This window comes from Rhipicephalus sanguineus, chromosome 11, assembly GCF_013339695.2.
Source record: "Rhipicephalus sanguineus isolate Rsan-2018 chromosome 11, BIME_Rsan_1.4, whole genome shotgun sequence".
Taxonomy (NCBI): domain Eukaryota; kingdom Metazoa; phylum Arthropoda; class Arachnida; order Ixodida; family Ixodidae; genus Rhipicephalus; species Rhipicephalus sanguineus.
Genome location: NC_051186.1, coordinates 71,570,995 through 71,594,143, shown reverse-complemented (window position 1 = coordinate 71,594,143; position 23,149 = coordinate 71,570,995). Strand labels below are relative to the sequence as shown.

Below are 23,149 nucleotides of genomic sequence, written 5' to 3'. Positions count from 1 at the left end.
GAAAGAAAAAATGTCCAAGGGAAGGCTATACAGAGTCCAAACAAATCTTGAGATAAGCGTGCTTCATCCGCTTAAGTTATTATTCTTTGCAGGTAAGCTGAATGGCTGTTTCCCTTTTGTGCACATTTGACACAATTACAACTACTTTTTCTAGTGCATAACAAAAATGACGTTTAAGCATCCGTAACTAAGGCATTAGCTTCACATTGGCTGCCATCAACGAGCACGAGCGTTGAATTTGTTAGGTTGTATCTAACAAAGAAGCGAGCCCTCGATTCATTCTCCTTCTTTCGTGCTGCCTGGATTTGTATGGCGGGCAATAATTCAAAAAGTACTTCCTTGTCTCTACACATTAGCCCGCTATTCTTGCCCTGCACTTTACTTTAATACCTTATATACCAATGTTAAGGGGTGGGCTAACAAATGAAGGTTACAAAGAAGGATCTTCATGACGAACAAGGTACAGTGATGTTGTAAGCAAAGGACGATGGACACGTAATGGCTGCTATGTAGCGGGGAAGGCCATTCCAGTCCACTGCTACGGGGAAAGAAAATGAGGCAGCCAAAGCGGTAATGCGATCATGTGCGGCGTAATTTGATATAGATGTGTCGTGCGGTGGGATACGCGCGTCGGTGGGATGATTTGAGGTGCGTGATTGAAGAAAGTGCCAAAATATTTGTGAGGCAAACAGAGGCAGACGACCGTGTGCCTCTGTTTATCGCAGACGACCCCCTATCTCAGACAGCCGTCTATCGCAGGCGACTGTCTGCGATATTTGGAAGGCTCCCACGTGGCCAAAAATTTTGTCTCTCCAAAACATTCTAGTAATTAACTGTTTTCAACGCAAGGAATCAGCACGATTCTTTTTGAATGCATTTGAGATGGTCGCCAAAATGGCTGGGACGTTTGGCGTGAAATGACCCAATGGTATTTTATGAGGCTATGCGCGGTGATGTCATCACGGCGCAGAAAAACTTTGTTCGCGTTGGACAGATTGCGGCCGGCTTGAAGCGGTCGGCTGTTAAAAAAAGGTTGCTGATAAACACCACGCAAGTTTGTTACTACCAGCATTTATAAAGTCGAAGGGAACGTATGCAAATAGTAAGAAAAGAACAAAAGATGCCGTTTTGTTCAAAATGCAAGAATGTAATCTGCACAAAAACGCGATTTCAAACGGAGCTTTGTCGTGCGGTCGGTCGAGGTTAGGGCTCGCCTATGTGCGAGCCCTACTGCATTAACGCACCAACGTATAGAAAATACCCCAATATGTGGCAAGCACTTCCCGCACTGCTCGTGTTGTACTTGTCACCCAGAACTCAATAGAACTAACATTATTATCGCCGTAATGTCAACGAGCGGCGCCCATTATAATTAACAGTGTGGCCAATTCCCCTTGTGGGCTTGAGCCAGTTTCTCTAGGCGACCAAAACAAACAAAACCACGGTTGTTGTGCCTGTCTCGCTCACTATAATGTGCGTACTACTACAACATTTCTAGACTACAACGACAAGAAAATGCACCCAGACATAATGGAATCCTTCCTAATTGCATCACTGCTTCTTATAACTGCTCAAGAAATTCATACCCTCGCGAACCTGCAGTAGGTAGGAAAAACTAGGCTACTACGTGCGACATAGCTACACATTAGCTCTATACCCGTTTCCAGTCGCTGTCATTCTGCACTTGACGTGTATCAATAGACACACTCAATCGCGTTTCTGCATGTCATTTATTTTTCATCGCTCTGTGCAGCCGTGTACAGAGGTCACAGAGCGATGCCGACCAACTCTTTGACGTTGCTCAAGGTTTCTGTTAATACTCGTAAGCACACAATGTGCACATCGTACCAGTAGACGCGCCACGGAAGCAAAGGACGAAGACAAGTGCAAAGCAAAAAAAAAAAAACAATAAATTAAGCTGGCGGCGCAGCCATCATGCAGCCCGCTGCAAACAATCTTAGGACGCCTACTGCAAGTACAGTTTTGAGGTGCACACTACGCAATAAATCGTCTCATTTAACGAAGTAACGAAGCATCCACTACACATTCCTAAGGCAAATATGCGCACGTGCGTAGCAGCACACTTAGTTTTTGCTGTGGTGGATGATGATGAGGTTGACGAAGCAATATCACTGAGCCCCTTGTAACGTGTCGGAACCTTTAAACCACCCACTCGTTACGCATTTCACACGGTGTGATGTCTGGTATGAATTACCTCTTCCTGCACGCAATATTACATCTGCTAACGCGCTTCCCCGCAATGTATGACGCTTCTATAGGGTCTTTTTCCGAAAAAAAGTTCAAGCACTGGCATGACTGTCGTAGAGCCAGGTGGAGCATTTGTCTGCAATGCAGAAGGCTTAGATTCAAATCTCCCTCGAACGCGGTTCTTTATGTATGTACGCGATTATATATGTACGCTGTTCTCTATGTACGCGATAGCTACGATGGACGGCGTCGGCGGACAGCTACACCACCAAAATCGGCCGTTGTTGTGAGCTCATAACAGCTTACGCTGTAAGCTCAGTGTTTCTTGCTTGTCGTTCCATAATCGAGTACGAGCTAGACCACTTACACGCCGCTGTTGAGTATGCGAATACGCTTTACGCATTACAGAGCTGCCGGATCTAAGCAGCATGCCGTCAGCCAAAATTCCGCGTCACCGTCCGCATGCATTTCGTGGCCAACACCGCCAGTTCCGCCCGATCAAATAGCTGCCGTTTCCTTCGATGAGTTAAACAACAATTCGACGCCAATATATTCGTCGAGTAGAATTTATTCTTCAATTAATTAATCTTTTGCTGTAATATAGTGATCTTATCGCGATCGTATTTTTCCTTTGTTCTCATCTGTTTAGCGCTGTGACCAGGAAACGGTGAATTGCCACCAACTGGCCATAGTTTCTTTTCTATTCACTCATACCGTTGTTGTTCGTTTTTTTTTTTTTTGCAGCTCCCATTTCTTTCCAGAAAAGGCTTGCTTGTGCGGTTACAACATGATGTCTCGATGGGTGGCCAATATAATAATCTCTGCAGTCGCATCTAGCATGTGGATCTGGATGCAAACTTACGTGAAGGTTCAAGTTGCTTTATACGGACAGTCAATACTTATTCCTAAAAACCGGACAGAACCACCCGACCTAACGAACGACACGTATGGAAGGCATGCATACTCAAATCTCACCGTACGTATCGCAATTCAGTACCAAACGGTTCGGCGATATGACGCAATCATCTGGTTTCCAGGTGTGCCATTTAGCATAACCTTAGTGGATCGTGTGCTGTGTGCTGTCGCGATGTCGCCATGTGGAAAGACACTAATCTGTTCAGACAACCTTTCTGATTTAACAGACCGACAATCTGAAGTCTCTCTCGGATATGCGGAAAACAGACACCAGGTTGATTGCTGTGACGAAGGCAAAACACAGAAGTCCTTCGGCGAAATTTTTTAACGCCCATGTCGCCTGTGTACCAGAGTGAGCACTCTTCCCTCGCGAAGTTAATAACTGTAACCGATTGCATGGAAGTTGCGAAGATTACAAAACACAATGCTCTTAGTCGGGCAAAGAACCACTACGTATGATTGGTACAAACAAGAGGGCATTCTACCCTTAAGTGCCTGAATGGACAGAACCCATCTGCCATGTTTCGTACTCACACTTCACAATACGTTTTAATGACACTGCATTCAAAGCATCACAAATGCAGCGTTTCTTAAGTCATTTAGTCAGACTCTTGAGGGAAAGCGTTCTTTATATAAAAAAAATTAACAGCTCCGCTAACGTGAAACCTGGTGAGGTGCGAAGCCTCTGTGTTTTCCATAGGGACACGTGAATAGCAATCATATGACAGCGTCCTCTCATTGCTACAGGCAGCGTCCATCGCTGAAACAGAGCTTTTCCTTAGCCAACGCGCCGTCTTATTATTTGCCACTTGCTTTACCGGGACGGGCGATGACAGGAGAGCCCGTGACGGCTACGACGACAGCCCGAGCGCATGAGGTGCTTTGTACCTTACTGAACGCGGCCTCATATATACGAACATTTTAGGCATACCATGATGCTTCAGATAACAGTAGCGTTTCCAAAGGCGACATACTTCAGCCACTCGAGAAACATCGTTCTTCAGTGTACCCGATGGCAACTTTTGCGTGCTGCTATTTTAGCGGCCGTCATAAAGTTGCATTTTATAAACAAGCCTATCTTTCTTTTTCTTTTTTTGCTAGAAGACCGAGGATCGCTTTAGTCGAAGTTAAGACAGGTGATACAGATATGATCGCCGTCGTAGCGTGGCGCTCAAGTGTCCGCCTCGATTTAGGCAGCACGTGGGTTCAAAACAGAGCCGCCTTTCGGCTGGAGTGCTTCTTGCCTAGCCGAATGCGTCCCCTCCCAGCGGCGCGCCTTTCTTCTCTTGTCGCACAGGTTTCTCATGTACGCCGGTGGCAAGGAGGCTAGCTAGAGGAGAGGAAGAGATTATATCCGGAGATAGTTCTCTTACAACCGCTGAAACTGTTAACAAAGTTGAAAGTTGGGCGAGTTGGTGACCGTTCATTTCAACACTGAAACAATGTTGCGCAGAGTTTAATTAAGTTCACTTTATTACCTTAAAGGCCCCCTCTTTGTTGAGGGGTGCGCAGTAGTACATAAGGGGTGGCGGGGTTATGTTTTGATTAACATTAAGCAGTGAAGAATCTTCTAATATTGCATGTGATCAATAACACGGTCATTGAAAGGCAGAAGGCGACGATGTCCCGGGGTAGGTCGTTCCAGTCTGTAGCTGCTCGAAAAGGCAGAAAAAGTTGTTATGCGGGATAACAGGCGGCCAATCTTAAGTGGATTATTTGTGCAGTGATATATATGCATGCTGCCTCTGTGATAAAAGGTGGCTGATTGAGTAAAGAATGGAATTGCGCTTAGAAGCCCACGCCACCGGGATAGCGAGCCGACACGATCTTTCTTTTAGGTCCTTGTAGTGCCGACAGGATATGATGACATCGGCTTGGCGCGGCCGGCTCCCGCAGGACGATTCATCCTTAAAGGGGGCCAAGTGTTGTAGCAAACGACGACTCCTTCCATTTGGTGGAAAAACAGGTTGTGGTGCATAGTGCACGACGGGGAAATTATTGGGCGTGAAAGCGCTGCCCTCACGTCCACCCGTCACCGCTCACTGTTTGGCCTGGTAGCGGAGCTAGTTACGGACTATCGCTCTGCCTGCCGCGGAACACATCAGGCTATAGGCGTGAGCTAGAAATGGGAAGGAAACATTCCAGACTATAGAGTCCAATGTATGGTATACGGCTTTTCGTTATCACCAATCAGAATAAAATGCAGACGAACCGCATCGACCAGCTGCCACCAAGGTTGGCGTCACCTATTATAGGTGGTCGGTCGATGAGTTACGAACACTACAGCTGTATTTCGCTAGTCTGTATTAGCAGCCGCGGCCGGCTAGTGCCGCCGCATATATCGAAGAAGAATGTAAACAGCACGGATACCGACAAAAGACTAGAGAAACAAGTAACGTAAACGCCATTTTTGTTTCTCGTTTGTTCTGTCCGCATATGGGCGGCTTCCTTTCTTCTACGTTAAATCCCTATGCACTAGCCGAGTTTTCTTTCACTATAAGCGGCATACAGTCCTTTGGCTGTGGTATGGTGTGTCGAGCGTATGCAGGACAGAGTGCCTTGCAACCGCGGATGAACGCGATTGGGTGAATTGAAGCGAGAATGCCTTATGCCGTGGCCAAGAAATTCCAAGACTACTAACGCTTGTTCAACGGCAGTTTTTAATTTTGTGTGGTTGAGCCGTGCCAGCGGCGCGCACATCACATAGGTTTTGCCGTTTCGCAATACGTCTTGGGTGATTTCATTTTTTTGCCAGCGCCAGGTCAAGGGATGCACAAAGTAGGGCACAACAAACATCGCTTGGCACTGTCGACAATAATCTACATTGCCGCAGTAAACGCGAGCTTAGTTAGCCGGAAGTCTTAGATGCCTCATCAAAGGCAAAAAAGTGACCGTCTGCGGCGTCGTCAACACTAGTACTGTAAACAACCAGATATATATATATATATATATATATATATATATATATATATATATATATATATATATATATATAGTGGGTATAACCAACGGAGGCGTTGTCAACAGTGATATAAATATTTATTTCCCAACAGTTTCGGGAGGGGACCTCCCTTGTCAGGAGATTAGTTAAAACTGACGTGGAAGCTCGAATTCGCTTCTTGCCGCGTCACCCTCGCCTTCAAGGACATTTCCGAGAGTGGGGGAGACAGATTACGGAAAAAAGAAAAAAAAAGCAAAAAGAAAGAAAAAAACGGGAAAGAAAAAAAGGAGAGCGAGGAACACCGACGAAGTCATGAGGCGAGGGGAAAAAAGAGAGAGAGAAAAAAAAAAGGAAACTCCGTATGGCCTAAAGTGTTTGCCGGTTCGCGTCTTGCGTCGGGCCACCCAAAATTGTTGTCGCGGAAGGCAGGATAAGGCATGTGAGGGAAGTGTTCCCTTAATGGGTCGGCTTCCACCTTTCATTTTCGCCCGCTCCGTGTGAATAGCCTCCCAGTGGTAGGGGAGCGTAAGCACTTTACATTGTACAACTAGTGAAAAGAAAATAATCAACAAAAAAAGGAAACAAGGAGAGCAAGAAAGTAAACGACACTGCATACGTACGAGCCAGTCAAGAAACAGGCATGGTCCCAATTATGATTCCGTGTTGCCAAATTCATTTTGCCTTATCTCTCGGAGCAAGGAAAGTCTTTCAGGGTCCTCATTGATGCCTGCTGTTAATGTTCTAAATTTAAAATAAATATGCCTCACGTTGTTCGCGCGCGCGCGTGTTTTGGAAACCGGACTGTAAAAGAGTTACGCTGATATTTTCAAAGCTGTGGTTGGCAAGCGTAGATGTCTGGATAAGGGTAGCTTGGGCAGGAAGTGCGGTGTACCGGTGATTATTAAACCGTAGCCGAAATGGTGTGTCCGTTTGTCCGATGTATTGTTGCCCGCAGACGTTGCAATGTAACATGTATATTACATTGCTGGAGTCACAATTTGGGTTTTGGGTGATGTTGAATTTGAAATATGAGAAGCTTGCCTTTGATTCACGCGTCGTGACCATGTGTGGGCATACCTTGCAACGAGCTTTTCCGCAGGGGCGGCACCCTGGCTCAATTCTGGCGGGGTTTGTTTTTCCTGTATATCGTGTTTGTCAAATTCCTGTATATCGGTGCATATTCTTCTATACCGGTAGGCCTGACAATATGGAATACCCGTCTTGCAATGTCTTGGATGGCTACTGTTGAAATGTAGGTACATTTGCCGGTCTGTAGGCTTTCTGTAAAGGTTTGTTGAAAGGCGTTCATTTTTGACCGAAACATTGACGTCCAAGATGTTACTGCTAGTTTTGGAAATGCTATGCGTGAACTTAATCGATGGGTGGAGCTCGTTGAAATCCCGTATGCACCGGTGAAGGCTCTCCTCATCGTGGTTCCGTATAATAAATATGTCGTCGAAGAATCTTCTGTAATACAAAGGCTTCAAGGCGCGCCCCTCAATAAATGGGATTTCAAGAAATGCCATAAAGGTGCTCGCAAAGTTCGGGGCCATTTTTGTGGCAATTGCAGTGCCACTGACCTGAAAGAAGTGCTTGCCATTAAACTCAAAATGGTTATGGTTTAGTACAAGATCGAGAAGTTTAGACAGTACCTCGCCAGACAGTACCTCGCCAGAATTGAACCAGGGTGCCGCCCCTGCGGAAAAGCTCGCTGCAAGATATGCCCACACATGGTCACAACGCGTGAATCAAAGGCAAGCTTCTCTGATTTCAAATTCAACATCACCCAAAACCTTAATTTTGACTCGAGCAATGTAATATACATGTTACATTGCAACGTCTGCGGGCAAGAATACATCGGACAAACGAACACACCATTTCGGCTACGGTTTAATAATCACCGGTACCACACCACTTCACTGCCGAAGCTACCCTTATCCAGACATCTACGCTTGCCAAACCACAGCTTTGAAAATATCAGCGTAATTCTTTTACAGTCCGGTTTCCAAAACACGCGCGCGCGCGAACAACGTGAGGCATATTTTATTTTTAAATTTAGAACATTAACAGCCGGCATCAATGAGGACCCTGGAAGACTCTCCTGCCTCCTAGAGATAAGCCAAAATGAATTTGGCAACACGGAATCATAATTGGGACCATGCCTGTTTCTTGACTGGCTCGTACGAGTGCAGTGTCGTTTACTTTCTTGCCCTCCTTCTTTCCTTTTTTTGTTGATTATTTTCTTTTCACTAGTTGTACAATGTAAAGTGCTTACGCTCCCCTACCACTGGGAGGCTATTCACACGGAGCGGGCGAAGATGAAAGGTGGAAGCCGACCCATTAAGGGAACACTTCCCTCACATGCCTTATCCTGCCTTCCGCGACAGTTTTTTTCCCAGTCATGTGTTTATCGCGTGTTCTCTTTTTTTTTCTTCTTCTTTTTCCCCCTCTCCCCCCAGTGATGTGTTTAACTCCCCAAGGCCTCCTCCTCCACTCTAACTCTAACTTCTCCTATACTTTTCTCCCCTTTCCCCCCAGGTGTCAAGGTTGTGGTGTCCTCGTTTGAGAGACAGTTACTGCGTCACTTACCCCCAATATTCACCTAATTTTCCCAAATAAAGAATCTCTTTCTCTTTTGGCTGGCCCTGCGCAAGACGCGAACCGGCAAACACTTGAGGCCATACGGAGTTCGCTTTTTTTTCTCTCTCTCTTTTTTCCCCTCGCCTCGTGACTTCGTCGGTGTTCCTCTCTCTCCTTTTCTTCTTTTCCGTTTTTTATTTTTTCTTTTTCCTTTTTTTCTTCTTTCCGTAATCTGTCTCCCCCACTCTCGGAAATGTCCTTTAAGGCGAGAGTGACGCGGCAAGAAGCAAATTCGAACTTCGACGTCAGTTTTAACTCATCCACTGAGGAAGGGAGGTCCCCTCCCGAAATTGTTGGGAAATAAATATTTATATCACTGTTGACAACGCCTCCGTTGTGTTATACCCTCTCTCTCCTCTCTCTCTCTCTCTCTCTCTATATATATATATATATATATATATATATATATATATATATATTATATATATATATATATATATATATATATATATATATAGTTGCAGGAGTGGTTGCCTTTGGTTGCCGTATAAGTATGAGAGGTGGCACTTCAAGAAAACATTTATTACGTCGACGTTTCGGTCAGAGCCTGAGAAAGGTCAGGCTCTGACCGAAACGTCGACGTAATAAATGAAGTTTTCTTGAAGTGCCACCTCTCATACTCCATCCTGGAGTATGACTACATTGTCACATACAGGTCGGGTAAGAAACACCAAGATGCCGACGCTTTGTCGCGTTGTCCGCTGTCGCAAAATAACCATGAAGCACCTACCTCCTGTGTCGCACCTCTCAGCGAAGCGACCACGCCGATGACCAGCCTTAGTCCGATCAAGTCCACTGCGCCGGCTGACTTGCTTCAGTCCGCAGACATCGCCGCGCTCCAACGTGCAGACACATACTGCCGTACAATCATCGATCGGCTCACTGGCTCATCCCGTGCTCCCAACAGCCGCTTACGACGACAGCTCGCGCGTTTCAAACTTCATGATGGAGCGCTCCTTCGGTACATTTACCATCCTCTCGGTAACCGATGGGTCCCAGTCATCCCTCGCTCACTTCGACTCCAAGTTTTAGAAGCCTTTCACGACGACCCGACGGCTGGCCACTTAGGTTTTCACAAAACCTACGATCGCATCAAGGCCCGCTGCTTCTGGCCTGGCCTTTCCACTAGTGTTTCCAAGTACGTCGAGTCCTGTTCGTCATGCCAGCACCGAAAACGTTCGACATCTCTTCCCGCCGGCCCTTTACAACCTCTACCGTGCCCGTCCGCTCCCTTCGAGTTCGTGGGCATAGATTTATACGGACCTCTTCCGCTTACACCCGCGGTCATCGCTGGATCGTTACTGCCGTAGATCACTTAACTCGCTACGCTGAGACGGCAGCTCTTCCTTCTGGTGCTGCCTCCGAAGTCGCCGACTTTGTCCTGCGTGCCATTATCTTACGCCACGGCGCCCCTCGAGTTCTCCTTAGTGACCGTGGCAAGACGTTTCTTTCTCATGTCCTCGCTGAAGTCCTGCAGGCCTCTGACACCATCCATAAGACCACCTCGGCATATCACCCGCAGACAAATGGTCTCATCGAGCGTTTTCACCGAACTTTGTCCGACATGATCTCTATGTATGTTCAGCCCGATCACAAGAACTGGGACACAATACTGCCTTTCGTCACGTTTGCCTACAATACGGCCATACAGCGCACTACAAGCTACAGCCCGTTTTTCCTCGTGTACGGCCGTGCACCGTCTTTTGTTCTGGACACCACCTTCTTCTCCGCGCCCTCTGTCCCATCAGCGTCCCTTCCAGAAGAGTTCGCTGCCCGCGTCGCCCGCTGCCGTGAAATTGCCCGCGCCAACACCTCTGCCATTCAGGCCAAGAGGAAAGTTCGCTGTGATGAGACACGTAGAGTTGTGTCTTTCCACCCAGGCGACGAAGTGCTCCTCTGGACACCTGTTCGCACACCGGGGCTCTGTGAAAAATTCGTTCACAGATACCTGGGCCCTTACACCGTGCTTGAACGAACGTCTGCGGTGAATTACCGCGTCGCTCCTGTTAGTTCGGCTTCGGACCGCCGTCGTCGCGGTACCGAGATCACCCATGTGTCTCGCCTGAAGCCCTATATCCGGCGTTCTTACCCTTACTAAAGGGACGTCTTGCTGACCGCTTTCGTGAAGGGGGAAAATAGTGTGAGCGCTGACTGTGTCGGTCATCATCTTCACTTGTGCATACACATAATCGTGATCATCATCATTGTGTTGGATCGCCGGTGTTCGGTTTTTGATTCACGCGCCTTTGCTGTAAATACAACAATCGTTCCGTCGTACCTGACGTCGTCTCACAATATATATATATATATATGTGTGTGTGTGTGTGTGTGTGTGTGTGTGTGTGTGTGTGTGTGTGTGTGTGTGTGACTAAGGCACCGCGGGTGCACAGCAGGAAGCCATATCTAAGATAACAATAGGTATACTGCCCGATGGCGGGAACGTGTGCTTTCCGTAACTTCTCCGCATTCTCCCACAAAATACGAAATACGGAAGGGCAACTGTGACACATCACACAGTAAAATGCGCTGCAGGAACGCATTGTTTCGTGGACGCTGCATATATCCCTGACTGTACATACAAATGCCCGTCTGGTCCATTTGCCTGCCGAGCTCTTTCTCTGCAGTACCATAAGTTAACACTTGTGCGGCAGGGCCTTCTTTTCACTTGCATTAGATCATAGCTACTTATGTTTAACTCATTTCATTTTCTTTGTCTCTTCGTCGCTTTCGGTGGTGACGTGTAGCTTTGAAATGCGCTTTCCGGCACCTTTTTTTTAACATGTTGCGATCTTTTAGAACCGTAGTGCAACTCTTCTACGCCAGCCAGTAATCAAGTTTCATGAATGCCTGGAAAGAATATTTCTATTATGAATTGACGCGAGACGATGATTGGCGTCGCAGTCACGTCTACATCTCTAGAAGGTAGAAAGGAGGTGCTCTATGGTAGATTGACAGACGCACGCTCAAAAAAAAAATCGTCCATAATAGCGAGAGCTTATGCATGTAGTAACGGCGCATGCGCCAACCTTAAAGCCAGCTATGAAAACGCGTATACCGTCTCTCTACTTGCAATTCCTCCGAGTTCTCTTAATCAAGTGTGTCTTTTACGCGCTTCTTCGGCTATTTTGCGTAGATTTCTCTATTTTATTTGCGCCGTGTCTCTCGCATTTGAGAGAAGAGCCACAGCAAGAACCGTCTCAACTCACCGCTGTTCACTTCTGGTTGCAAGTTACCTCGTTCACGAACTACCTAGCCGAAGACAGAACCGCGTGCATGTGACATAGTTCAGGCACCACAGGATGTGAGCAATAGTGAATGAATGGTTTCTTTTTGTAACCACACACTAGTAGCTGTGAGTTTCCTTATGTGAATACTGAGTTATTTTTCTGAAAAGAATGCGACACGACTGAACAAACAAAAACATTTCCATATTTTTCAATGTCAGGACTTGCGATAAAATGAAGTGCTACTTTAACACCACAGTTTCATTTTATAAAAATTATGCATTTCCTAAACCGTTCTTCTATTAATAACTTGAAAACTTGCTGATGTTTACACACTGGTCCTGTTATGCTCTGCCTAGAACATCACAATGCATTACGTCACCAAAGGTTGCGAAGACGTACGGGCAGACCGTCCTATGCTTCTGATGCTGCATGGATTCTTGGACTTCTGGTTCATTTGGAACAGACAGATAGCTACTCTCGGGGAGCAATTCTGGTAAGCTTGAGGGGCATGTTCAGAGACTTCGTATACCAGAAAAATTAAACATACAAACATCCCTAGGCTATATTGAATTGCATGTAACTCCTACTTTGTAGGTTGGTAATCATCGAAAAGAAGGTTCATATTGAACAGTGAGGCAAGCACGTTGTTTATGAACTCCTGTTTAAAGCTGCGTATCAGTTATTAACATACATTCTGCAAGGTCACATTGCAATAATACTGTGCGTAATACTGAGACAGCCATGTGGTAATTTGCTTCTAATTATTTAGTGTAAACCGTTCAAGAGAAGCATGGAGTTCAAGCCATTGGCATTACAAGAGCAAATATAGAACCTCAGTGCTATATAAAAATTAATTAAGCCTCAAATAAGCCAGCACATGCTATAGCCATACATGTGATTTTCCGTCATTTTGCATAGCTGTAGGAAGTACTGCGTGAAGATACGTAGCTTATGTACTTATTTTAAGAGATTTCTGGCAATGTTGTACAGTTTTTCCCGCTCAATTTCATCCAAGCTCCAGCCAAATTGGTTGGCGCTTGGTATGCATAGTGTAGTGTTGTTGCAGCCAAAGACTGTTTCGTGGAGGCATATCTAATAAACTTTCCTCCTCAATAGGAAAAAAATATATTGTTTCTTTTTTTTTTTGCGGGCACAGCAGGTAGCGTTTTATAATTTCTGCCCGAGTTCACGAATTATTCTGACCTGATAAACTGCATGAATGCCACCCCGTCCCCTCCCTCTAGTAATCCGCCATCACGTGAAAAGAAAAATAAGTACATTAAGAAAGCGAGGGACTATGGGGCACGATAAGTTAGGAGCAACATTAGAAAATGGATCAAATTGAAATCTGTGTCAACAGGGTAGAGTTCCGGCTGTCACTCTACAGTAAATTGTGGTTTTTATCGTGATATTGCTTTTGTTTTTTATATTGTTTTTGGTAATCACAGCGTTGTAGCACCAGATTTGCGTGGCTACGGTCTTACTACGAAGCCTAAAAATCCGGAAGACTACCTGATGACGAAGCTTATCGATGATCTAAAGGAATTTATCGATGAACTCAGTGAGTACCAGTTTTGTTGAAAACTATATGTTTTAAGGGCTAAGTTTTCGTGGTACTTTGCACATATGGCGACTCAAAGCGTGCTTAAGGACATTTAGTGAAATGCATTTCACGAAACGTTTTGCTAACTCAAATGGACTAGCCCATCTCTAAGGTCATCGAACAAACGAACAGAGCCTGTAACTCGAAACGAACAGAGCTTGTGTAGAATAGGAAGGCAGAGGAAGGAACTCGTGGATCTGAGTTTGTTGTCAATAGATTCTGCGGAATTCTACAAGCTGGCAGAAGGGGTAAGACAGGGAAATTGACAACGACCCGTTTGTAGCGCAAAGCCACAATGAAATACATAGAGATTTCTCAAGAAGAACGCTTCTGAGTCGCCAAAGAATTCGTCGTGGTCCGGGAATCGAACCGGGTACCAACGCCTTTAGAGCGGTGAATAAACGGTGTCAACAAAACAACCACAACAAGAGACAAGGACGTGTGGTTGTTTTGTTGACGCCGTTTATTCACCGCTCTAAATGCACCAACTAGCCCAACAAAAAGTTTTAGTTGATTACCAGCGCCTTTCCTGGGCGGCCACTCTAACAATTGAGCTAACCAGGAAGCTGGCTATCGGAAGCGCAAGGGTAAATTAATCGACGACTGAAAGCATATGGACAGAAAACGCTGCAAATCGCTTATAGAAAATCCCGCATGGTGGTGGCATGGTTAAGAAAGAAAATTTCACAACCACCTGTTTGTAGCGCGAAGACACAAGGACATCTATGCGGGTATCACAGAATGAAAGCTGCTTGCCGTTGACGGAATCTTGCTGTTGACGGCAAGATTAACGCATGCTCTCGCCGTCTGACGGCGGAGGTTTTCACGGTGGCATGTATTAGTTCTTTGTAGCTACGCGAAAACAATCGTAAGAGTTGCTATCATCGATAAGAAATGTGACTGCGTCAGATTAATTATTAACTAGAGACCGAATTTTTAGGCACTAAAAAAGCTCGTTTTAGGCGCCAAAGATAGGCAGGCAAAACAACGTTTTAGGCTTCCAAAATCGTAAGTATAGGAACAATAAATTTTCACATAAATGCAAATAATTTCAAACGAAGACGTGCGCGACCTCTATCTACGACAGGAAAACAAAAATATTATTGCTTAAGATGGCACAAATGCGCCAACATTTGAACATAGCGTGCGCTGTCCCGCACGGTTCGCACTCCCGTGTTCTGCAGAGTGAGTCATGTGTCCACTGCCTAATCAACACACTCCTGAGTGTCTTTCCGGCATGACTGAGAAGTGCAGAGCAGGAGCAGACAGCCAGATTGCTAAAAGACCAGAAGGGATGGATGCCTCCTATTTGCCGGGTTGAATTGCGTAGAGCCAATTTCTCTCCCGGCAGTGAACCACTGGCGCAGCCAGGCGGGGGGGGGGGGGGGGAAGGGGGTTCAACCTTCCCCCGAAGCTTTTCAGTTTTGCGTGTCTGTATTACACGCACACGTACAAATGCGTGCACGAACATATATAAAGTATTGTTGTCCCCCCCCCCCCCCCCCTGTAAAGATTTCTGGCTACGCTGCTGCAGTGAACACCTTAAAACGTAAATTACAAACAAAACAAAAGCTGCGTGCAGTTCACATTTTTCTTTTTTTTTTTTGCTCTTCACTCTCCTTTCCGTTGACGGCTCTCCGCAGTTTCGCATTCGCCAACCGCTCGGGTCATGTCAGCGCGGCGGCGAATGTTCACGGCGTGTCCCGCTTCACTGCTGCCAGTGGTTGTTGGTTGGGTGAGCTAGAGGACTAGAGTTGGTTGAACTAGAGGACTATAGGTTGAACCCCATAGCTCCCACAGTCAATCTTACGCAGTAACATGAATAATTGTCTCAAACAGCACCCGGGAGCGAAACTTGAGGCTATATAAGCGCCAATTTTGAAAATAGGCATTTATAGGCATTTGTAAGCATTTAGGCACGAACGCCAGAAATAAGCATTTATAGGTACTATAAAAACACTATAAAAGGCCTTCTTAACCTCTAATTCATGCTCATATGTCAAAATGGTGCGATAGGAGCGCAAGGAACAAAATAGGCATTTGCCTAAAATCCGGTCTCTATTATTAACATGCAACCACGGGCACTGCCGTAACCACTGGGATCGCCTTGTGGCGTTACTATTTGAGTGCATGTGTCCCGAGCTTCGCTTCGAACAGGTAACAATGATAACTGTGGCCATAAGCACTATAACAACAAGAAACACGTTTTCAAGAAATGTTCAGCCTCCTGCCGCTTTCACGCATTAGAGAAGGCGCTGTGATCTGTCATGGACACATGACAGCGGTTTCCGCGGAACATGGGTAGGAAATATCTATATTTGAGCGCTTTGAACTGAAGCCCCAACATCGCATCAGTGCCGCTTGAGTATGAATTAAGCTTATTTGCTTTCAATAGAAAGAGAGTGCAGCTTATCGAGCAGCTTCGGCCTAGCGGGCTCGAACGGCTGGGTCTTCTCGCCGCAGCCGTGCAGCTTGTCGAGCAGCTTCGGCCTCGCAGGCTCGAACGGCGGGATCTGCTTCGCGGCGTCGACGTGCAGCTTCGGCCTCGCGGGCTCTCATTTCAGGATTCTGTCTGCGAGTGCACGCCGCCTTCCGTGCCCTCCGTACCGCAGCCTTGTCTTCCATCCGGCGACTCCGAGCGAAAGAGAAAGCGCGCCAAGAGGGAGCCTCTTGGCGTGCTAACGCGCGTCATCTAGGGAACATTCTTCATATTATAAAGCGAGCCATACAGCGCCATCTGTCTTCTATCACGCGACTCCGAGCGAAAGAGAAAGCGCGCCAAGAGGAAGCCTCTTGGATGGATGGATGCTATGAGCGTCCCCTTTATAACGGGGCGGTGACAAATGTGCCACCAGGCTCGAAAAAAAAACAACCTTTACTCTTTTTTTTAGCGTTGGCCTAGTGTCTTTACTTCAATTAAAACTATTTTACTCCAGAAGAAAAAAAGAAGACGTTAAGTTTTCAGCTCCGTTCTGTGCCCTTTACGGCAGAATGTCCTTATTTTTTTTCCCAATATTTATTTTTGTCCTTTCTCTCTAGTTTTCTGCCACCAATACTCTAACCGTCTCTTACTTATTTCAATCGCGGGTGTGTTCAGCTTTCCATTGTCTCTAAAACCCAAGGCGTCATGTAGGCTCGTGCCCAAACGTACACCTGGGTGGATGTCTCCACATTTAATCAGAACATGCTCCGCCGTTTCCTTATCTTCCCCGCAGCACGTGCATTGTTCTTCTTCTTTACTGAATCTCGCTTTATAACTACCCGTTCTAAGGCAACCCGATCTCGCTTCAAACAGTAAAGCGCTTCCCATTGAATTGTCGTAAAATGCCTCCCTCCTTATTTCATTTTTGCCCTTTCGGTAGTTACTCAAAGCCGGTTTTTTCTCCATAGCTGCCATCCAGTAAATCCTCTCCGCCTCTCTGACTTTTCGCTTAACGCTCTTTGTTGACATACTGCTTACATTACCAGCCGTATATTTACTAGTGACCCTCCTAGTTCTTTTTCTCCACTGTGTGTCCACGCTCTTCCTATACAAGTAACGGAACACCTTCTCTGCCCATCTACTCTCCTTCATATTCCTTAGCCTTTCTTCGAACTTTATTTTGCTCTGAGCCTCCCTCGCCTCAAAACCTGCCCATCCCATATCGCCCTTTACAGCCTCATTTGTCGTCTTCCCGTGAGCACCCAACGCGAGGCGTCCCACAGTCCTTTGATTTATATCCATTCCCGATTGCACCTCTGCCCTCATGCAGACCACTGAGTTCCCAAAAGTAAGCCCCGGAACCATTACACCTTTCCACAGACCTCGAAGCACCTCGTACCTATTGTATCCCCACAATGCTCTGTGCTTCATTATTGCAGCATTCCTCTTTCCTTTTGCTGCTGAGGCTTTTTCCTGTACCTCTATGTACCTGTCACCCTCATTTATCCATACTCCGAGGTACTTGTATTCGCTCACCCTCGGTATTTCTTGGCCCTGTATTGACACCGCCTGATCACAAGGGTCATTGAATACCATCAATCCACATTTTGTTACACTAAATCCTAGTCCTAGAGCTTCCCCTTCCCTTCCGCATATATCCGCCAGCTGCTGTATATCCTCTCGACTGTCAGCAAATAAGACAATATCGTCAGCATAAAATAATCCTGGAAGCTTCTGCTCAATCATCACGCCGCCCTGTTTGTGTGACAGAATAAAACCAAAGTTGCTACCTTCTAGCGCTTTTTCCATGTTCACCATGTACAGCATGAATAACAGCGGGGACAAAGGACATCCCTGTCTCAGCCCCTTGCTAATCTCAACGTTCTCTTTGCTACTCATTCCTTCCCATTCTATGCAAACTGTATTTTCTCGGTATATCTCCCTCAAAAGCTGTATACAGTCGTCGCCTGTGCCCATTCCTTTCAATATACCCCCACAAAATTTCCTGATTAACGTTGTCGTACGCCCCAGTGATGTCTAGAAAAGCCATGTACAAGGGCCTATTTGTATTTTCGATATTTCTATACACTGAGTGAGAACAAACAGGTTATCGTCTAACCGCCTGTCGACTCGAAATCCATTCTGGAGTTGTCCCAAAATATCGTTGTGTTCTGCCCACTTTTCTATTTTCATTTTTACTGCTTGCATCGCCAACCTGTATAGTACCGATGTAATGGTTAGTGGTCGATACGAGCGAATGTTATCCTTTTCTCCCTTGCCTTTATAGATTAAGTTCATTCTACCTTTTCGCCAACTATCCGGTATTTGCCTGTCCTTTAAGCATTTTTCTACAGCTTTCAGCAGTGCTTCTTTAGTGGTATTTCCTAGTTCGTTAATGAGGCTAACGGGAATCCCATCTAAACCCGCGGCAGTGCGCTTTGGAATTTTTCCTTCAGCCTTTTTCCAATTGAAATTCTCCAGCACTAGCTCTTCCTCGGTTGGTCTCTCCGCCGCACTTTTACTCACCGGGGAAATCCCCTGGACGCTCTTTTTAAACGAATCGGCTGTTACCTTTCGAATGTAACATAGCGCTTCGTACCCTTCCAATTGATTTCCTCCTTCATCGAGAATATGTTGGCGAGCGCCACCAACGCCATCTAGTGAGACTTTACCAACTAGAGGTGGCTACTACAAACCTACAAACGGAGGATGGACAGACCCACGGCATAAGAAACTGCGCCCCTAAAAAACGAAGTGGCATTGTCCTCGTACATTAACTAATGGCCGCCAATTACTTCATGTAATTACCATGGTAAGTACACATCACAGCAACATACATAGAGGCATGAATCGATCACGAATGAGAACGCACACGCAAGCGCACACACAGAATAGCAAGACTTTTACGTAGTCGATATCTACTCTAGCAGCGGCTTGAAGACTATTTATGCTCCTACTTTGGAATAACACACCGTATACTGGCTTGTAACCATAGAATTTAGAAGAATAATTTATGTTTTCTACACTATATCGCGCGCCCTCATATTTGCTTATATGCGTGCCATCACGTAGCCCGAAACTTTATTTCCAAGGTAATCAATAAAATTAAAGTTTGTTTAAATTTTGCTAAAGACCGTCACAATTACGGCAAAGTATACTGTGCATCTAGGAAAGATCTGGCAACGTGGGCGCCTAGTAGTTACTTAGTTAAAAACACCAAGTAAAGTTTCTGGTTAGTGAAGGCAGCATTTTACGACATTTACTAACTGCTGGCTAGTAAATAGATTTCGCGAAGGTAGTAAAATACGCTCGAAACTAGTAAATGCAAGCATTTACTAACCATTTACTAACTTTTTTTCTAAGAGTGCATAATAGATTCTCTGAGGTGATTGATTAATAACTTACTGCTTAGCAACGACAAACAGTATAACGTGTTTAAAAAGCTTAGCTGCCTAGTACGCTTTTTAGCTGAGCTTTAGAGTACATGTTTTTGTTCTTTATTCTTGAATTTATTACCTTTGTTCGTTTACCCTGCTGTTATGATATTGCTCATCGTTGTTTTATTTCATTCTTGGCCTTCATCAATTGTCTAATATGTCTATACGTATTTGCACTTGTGATGCAGAACTATCGGTAAATTGACTATCGATATTACTACTATCAACCAACGGCCCCGCCACGGTGGTCTAGTGGTTATGGCGCTCGACTGCTGACCCGCAGGTCGCGGGATCGAATCCCGGCCGCGGCGGCTGCATTTTCGATGGAGGGCGAAAATGTTTGAGGCCCGTGTACTTAGATTTAGGTGCCACGTTAAAGAACCCAGTGTGGTCGAAATTTCCGGAGCCCTCCACTACGGCGTCTCTCATAATCATATCGTGGTTTTGGGACGTTAAACCCCAGATATTATTATTACTATCAACCAACTGTCGATAGTGCAATCGGTAGCACCATCGCTAATATTACTGGCGATATTGCTGCCACGCGTGTTTATTGCTTTGTTTTGATGTATTCTGGTTTCACCCACAAACACTGTTAGCAACGTTTGACGTAGACCACGCCGTAATGTTTGAGAATCTTCACGATTGTTTGAGATCATTCTGTTAAGGTTACGCGCCGGACGCGAATAGTAAAGTTTATTCGAAAGCTTACGCGAGCACCAGCGATAACGCTGGAAGGTTCGATGACTCATGTATAAAAGACGACGCGTTCCACCGACGATCAGATTACTCGATGGCCGACGACTGTTCTCGTCGCTATCAGTGCGCGGCGTGTATTGCTTGTATTTGGAGTATTGATTTTCTGGGCACTAGTCCGCCCATATAAAGAGCCCCGTATTTCGCCTTCTTGCTGCAGCATTCTTCACCGTCACAAACACGTGACAATACTATCGATAGTGGTGTGAATAATGATGCTGTGGATGGCCGGCCATATTGCCAAAATATTTGCGATAGCCTACTATCAGCTTCGCTTAATGTATGGGCAATTTTTGGCGAGAAAAATAAATTATTGCACATGTTTACTAGCGAAAAAAAGACGCGGACGAGAAGAAGGAACACAGGACAACGCTATTATAATTATTATTATTATTATTATTATTATTATTATTATTATTATTATTAATTATATTATTATTCACGTTACCAACTAGCCCAACTTTCCGCCTTAAATAAATTATTCCGCATTTAAAATGGCGGAATATGCCCATCAATAAATTCATATCCAAAAGCAACCAGTTGCACCTTGCAATTAACAAAATTAGTTAGTCATTGATTATTTCATTTTGAAATAATAAAGTACAATATAAATTTGAAACCACGCAGTTCCACCACATGCAACAGCTTCCTTCCGCTACAGCTGAACAGTTTGACTTTATCATGTCTCAGCAAAGCACCCCGGTGAAGAACACAAGCATGTCAACTTTCTTGCCTTTCAGCCCACGCGCGCGGGGAACCAAGTGTATTCTGCAACGAGTGCGACCTGTTGATTTTATGCTATCTGTAGCACCATCCAATTTACTATCGATAGCGCTATCGATAGTATTTTTTACCACCGATAGTGCTGTAGTGACTCGGCTATCGATAGTATCGATAGTACCATTGGTAGTTATGCATCACTAATTTGCACTCTTGTTTTGTCGTGCAAACACGTAATATTTCGAGGTTATGTTGTGCAGGGAATAGTCTAGTTTTTAGTTAGATGGTAGTTCGTCAGAGTGACCGTGCACACTAAGGCGCAAGTGCACTCAAGTAAATATTGCGGGCTAGCAACCGACTGCGGCTGTTATACAGTGTAAGAAAAATAATTATTCAATTTTTGCGAGCCCTGATTCTCCATTTATATGACTCCCTTTAAAGAGATACGTGAACTCTCTTTCGAGAACACTATGCTGTCGTTAGACAGTCATGAGACCCAATATAGAGTTCACGTGTCTCTTTAAAGAGAGTCATGTGCGTGGAAAATCACGACTCGCCGAAGAGAGCAACATATACTCTCTTTCTTTGTGCTTGCAGTGCACTGCGTACTTACGGGCTAATACGCCGGCCTAGCACTTGGTGTCGTGGGAGCTCATTTCTGGCGAAGGTGGCGTCTCCCCACCGACGCTGGGCCATGCGCTCCCATGGCTTGCAGAAACCAATGCGTTCCAATTACTATTACTATTACTACTGCCACGCGCGCTCACTCCTTTATTTTAGATTTCACCGGGTTTGACCCACGAAAACTGCTGCCACCGCTCGGCGCAGGCCACGCCGCAGTGTTCAGAAACGTAGCGATTGCTTCAGACTGTTCTGTTAAGATTTCGCACATGCCACGAGTAACAGAGTTTATTATAGATCTGACGCGAGCACCAGTGATACCGCTGCAAGATTCGATAAGCCATGATTAAAGGACGACGCATTCCACAGATGAGCAGGCTACCAACGGCCGACGACTGTAATCACTATCACGTGACCCTACTAAAAAAGGCAATTGCTGTCCTGACGAAGACATGTCTTACTCTGAAAGCTTTGGCTGCGACAACAATCCCTGTTCTAGGTTTTCTCACCAGGCTGTGTATACGCGCGTGAAATTTTATTTGCTGGTCAGTAGGACTGTTATCGAAAAATAACGATGATTATTTTTGACCAACGGATTCTGCTTTCTACGTGTTACGTACGGGGTTAATTTTCCCTCTTTTTTTTTTTTTGTTGCAGATGTTATCATGAAAAGGGACATTGTCCTTGTCGGACACGACTGGGGTGGAATGATTGCGTTTTGTTTCGCAACAATGCATGAGAAGTTATTACAAGGTCTCGTTATCATCAACGGAGTGCATCCAATGGCCTTCTATAAGCAGTTTTATCAAAGTGAGGAGCAAATAAAGAAAAGCTGGTAAGCATTGTTGCTGCTACACAACTAATCTGCTATAGCTGTGTACCAATCCTCATCTTGGACGGCTAGAGAAAGGCAAAGCGGACCTCGGTCATAATTTATCACGCTAGCTCCGGTGAAGTCCGCAATATTGACATCTTGGCGAAGACAATACTGGTCTCGCAAGCGATGCAGGCTACTTTAGTGTCTGGACAACGTTGTGGTTGATCAAAAGGCAGGGGAACTCAGCCGCATGGTCGTTTCCTTACAGGAGGAGGTAGTCATACGTTCATATGGGCCTGATGTCTGCTACGATGAGTTGTCACAGGATTGAACGCAGCACACGTTAAAGAAATTTATGGGTTTGTTTTAACCTTCTGTAGTCGACACCAGATTGCGTCACGTAATCCATATGTCCGTTTGAAACGTCATATTACCGGGTGACTCTGGCTCGAAGATGTCTTCGATGTGAACGTAGGTTGACTACGATGCTGGGCAGAACTGGAACATTAGCCGCATCGGTTCGAAATTCTTATGCAGATGCACAGTTGCATGCTTGTCTTGACATGCTTCACTATTATCCGGATGGGAGGACTTATTCCTTTCGATGCTTCACCAACTAGCCGCATTCTTCGGGTCAATGCTGCCGATGTGGGTTTTTCTTAACGCTCTCGCATTTAAGTTACCAATGTTTGTTCTCGCCGTTCCTTGGTGGATATAAGCTGTCAATCACCTGTGGCGCATACCGTACGCCGCGGTCCTTGGTAAAGGGGTATGTGCCACACGTGTCTAGAGAAAAGGGTTCGATGACGTACGTGGCATAATTCTCACAATATTCCTGTCAT

At 45.5% G+C, this 23,149-nt stretch overlaps 1 protein-coding gene across 1 annotated transcript in view; it reads left to right on the top strand.

Annotated features, from left to right (window-relative positions):
• The window catches only part of LOC119375141 (epoxide hydrolase 4-like), a 46,305-nt gene that overhangs the window by 12,783 nt on the left and 10,373 nt on the right, over positions 1–23,149 (top strand). Inside the window, exons 6-9 of the mRNA XM_037645335.2 lie at positions 2,970–3,184; positions 12,288–12,424; positions 13,380–13,492; positions 22,148–22,325. Coding sequence (XP_037501263.2) covers positions 2,970–3,184; positions 12,288–12,424; positions 13,380–13,492; positions 22,148–22,325 — 643 coding nt within the window. The remainder of the gene's footprint in view (positions 1–2,969; positions 3,185–12,287; positions 12,425–13,379; positions 13,493–22,147; positions 22,326–23,149) is intronic.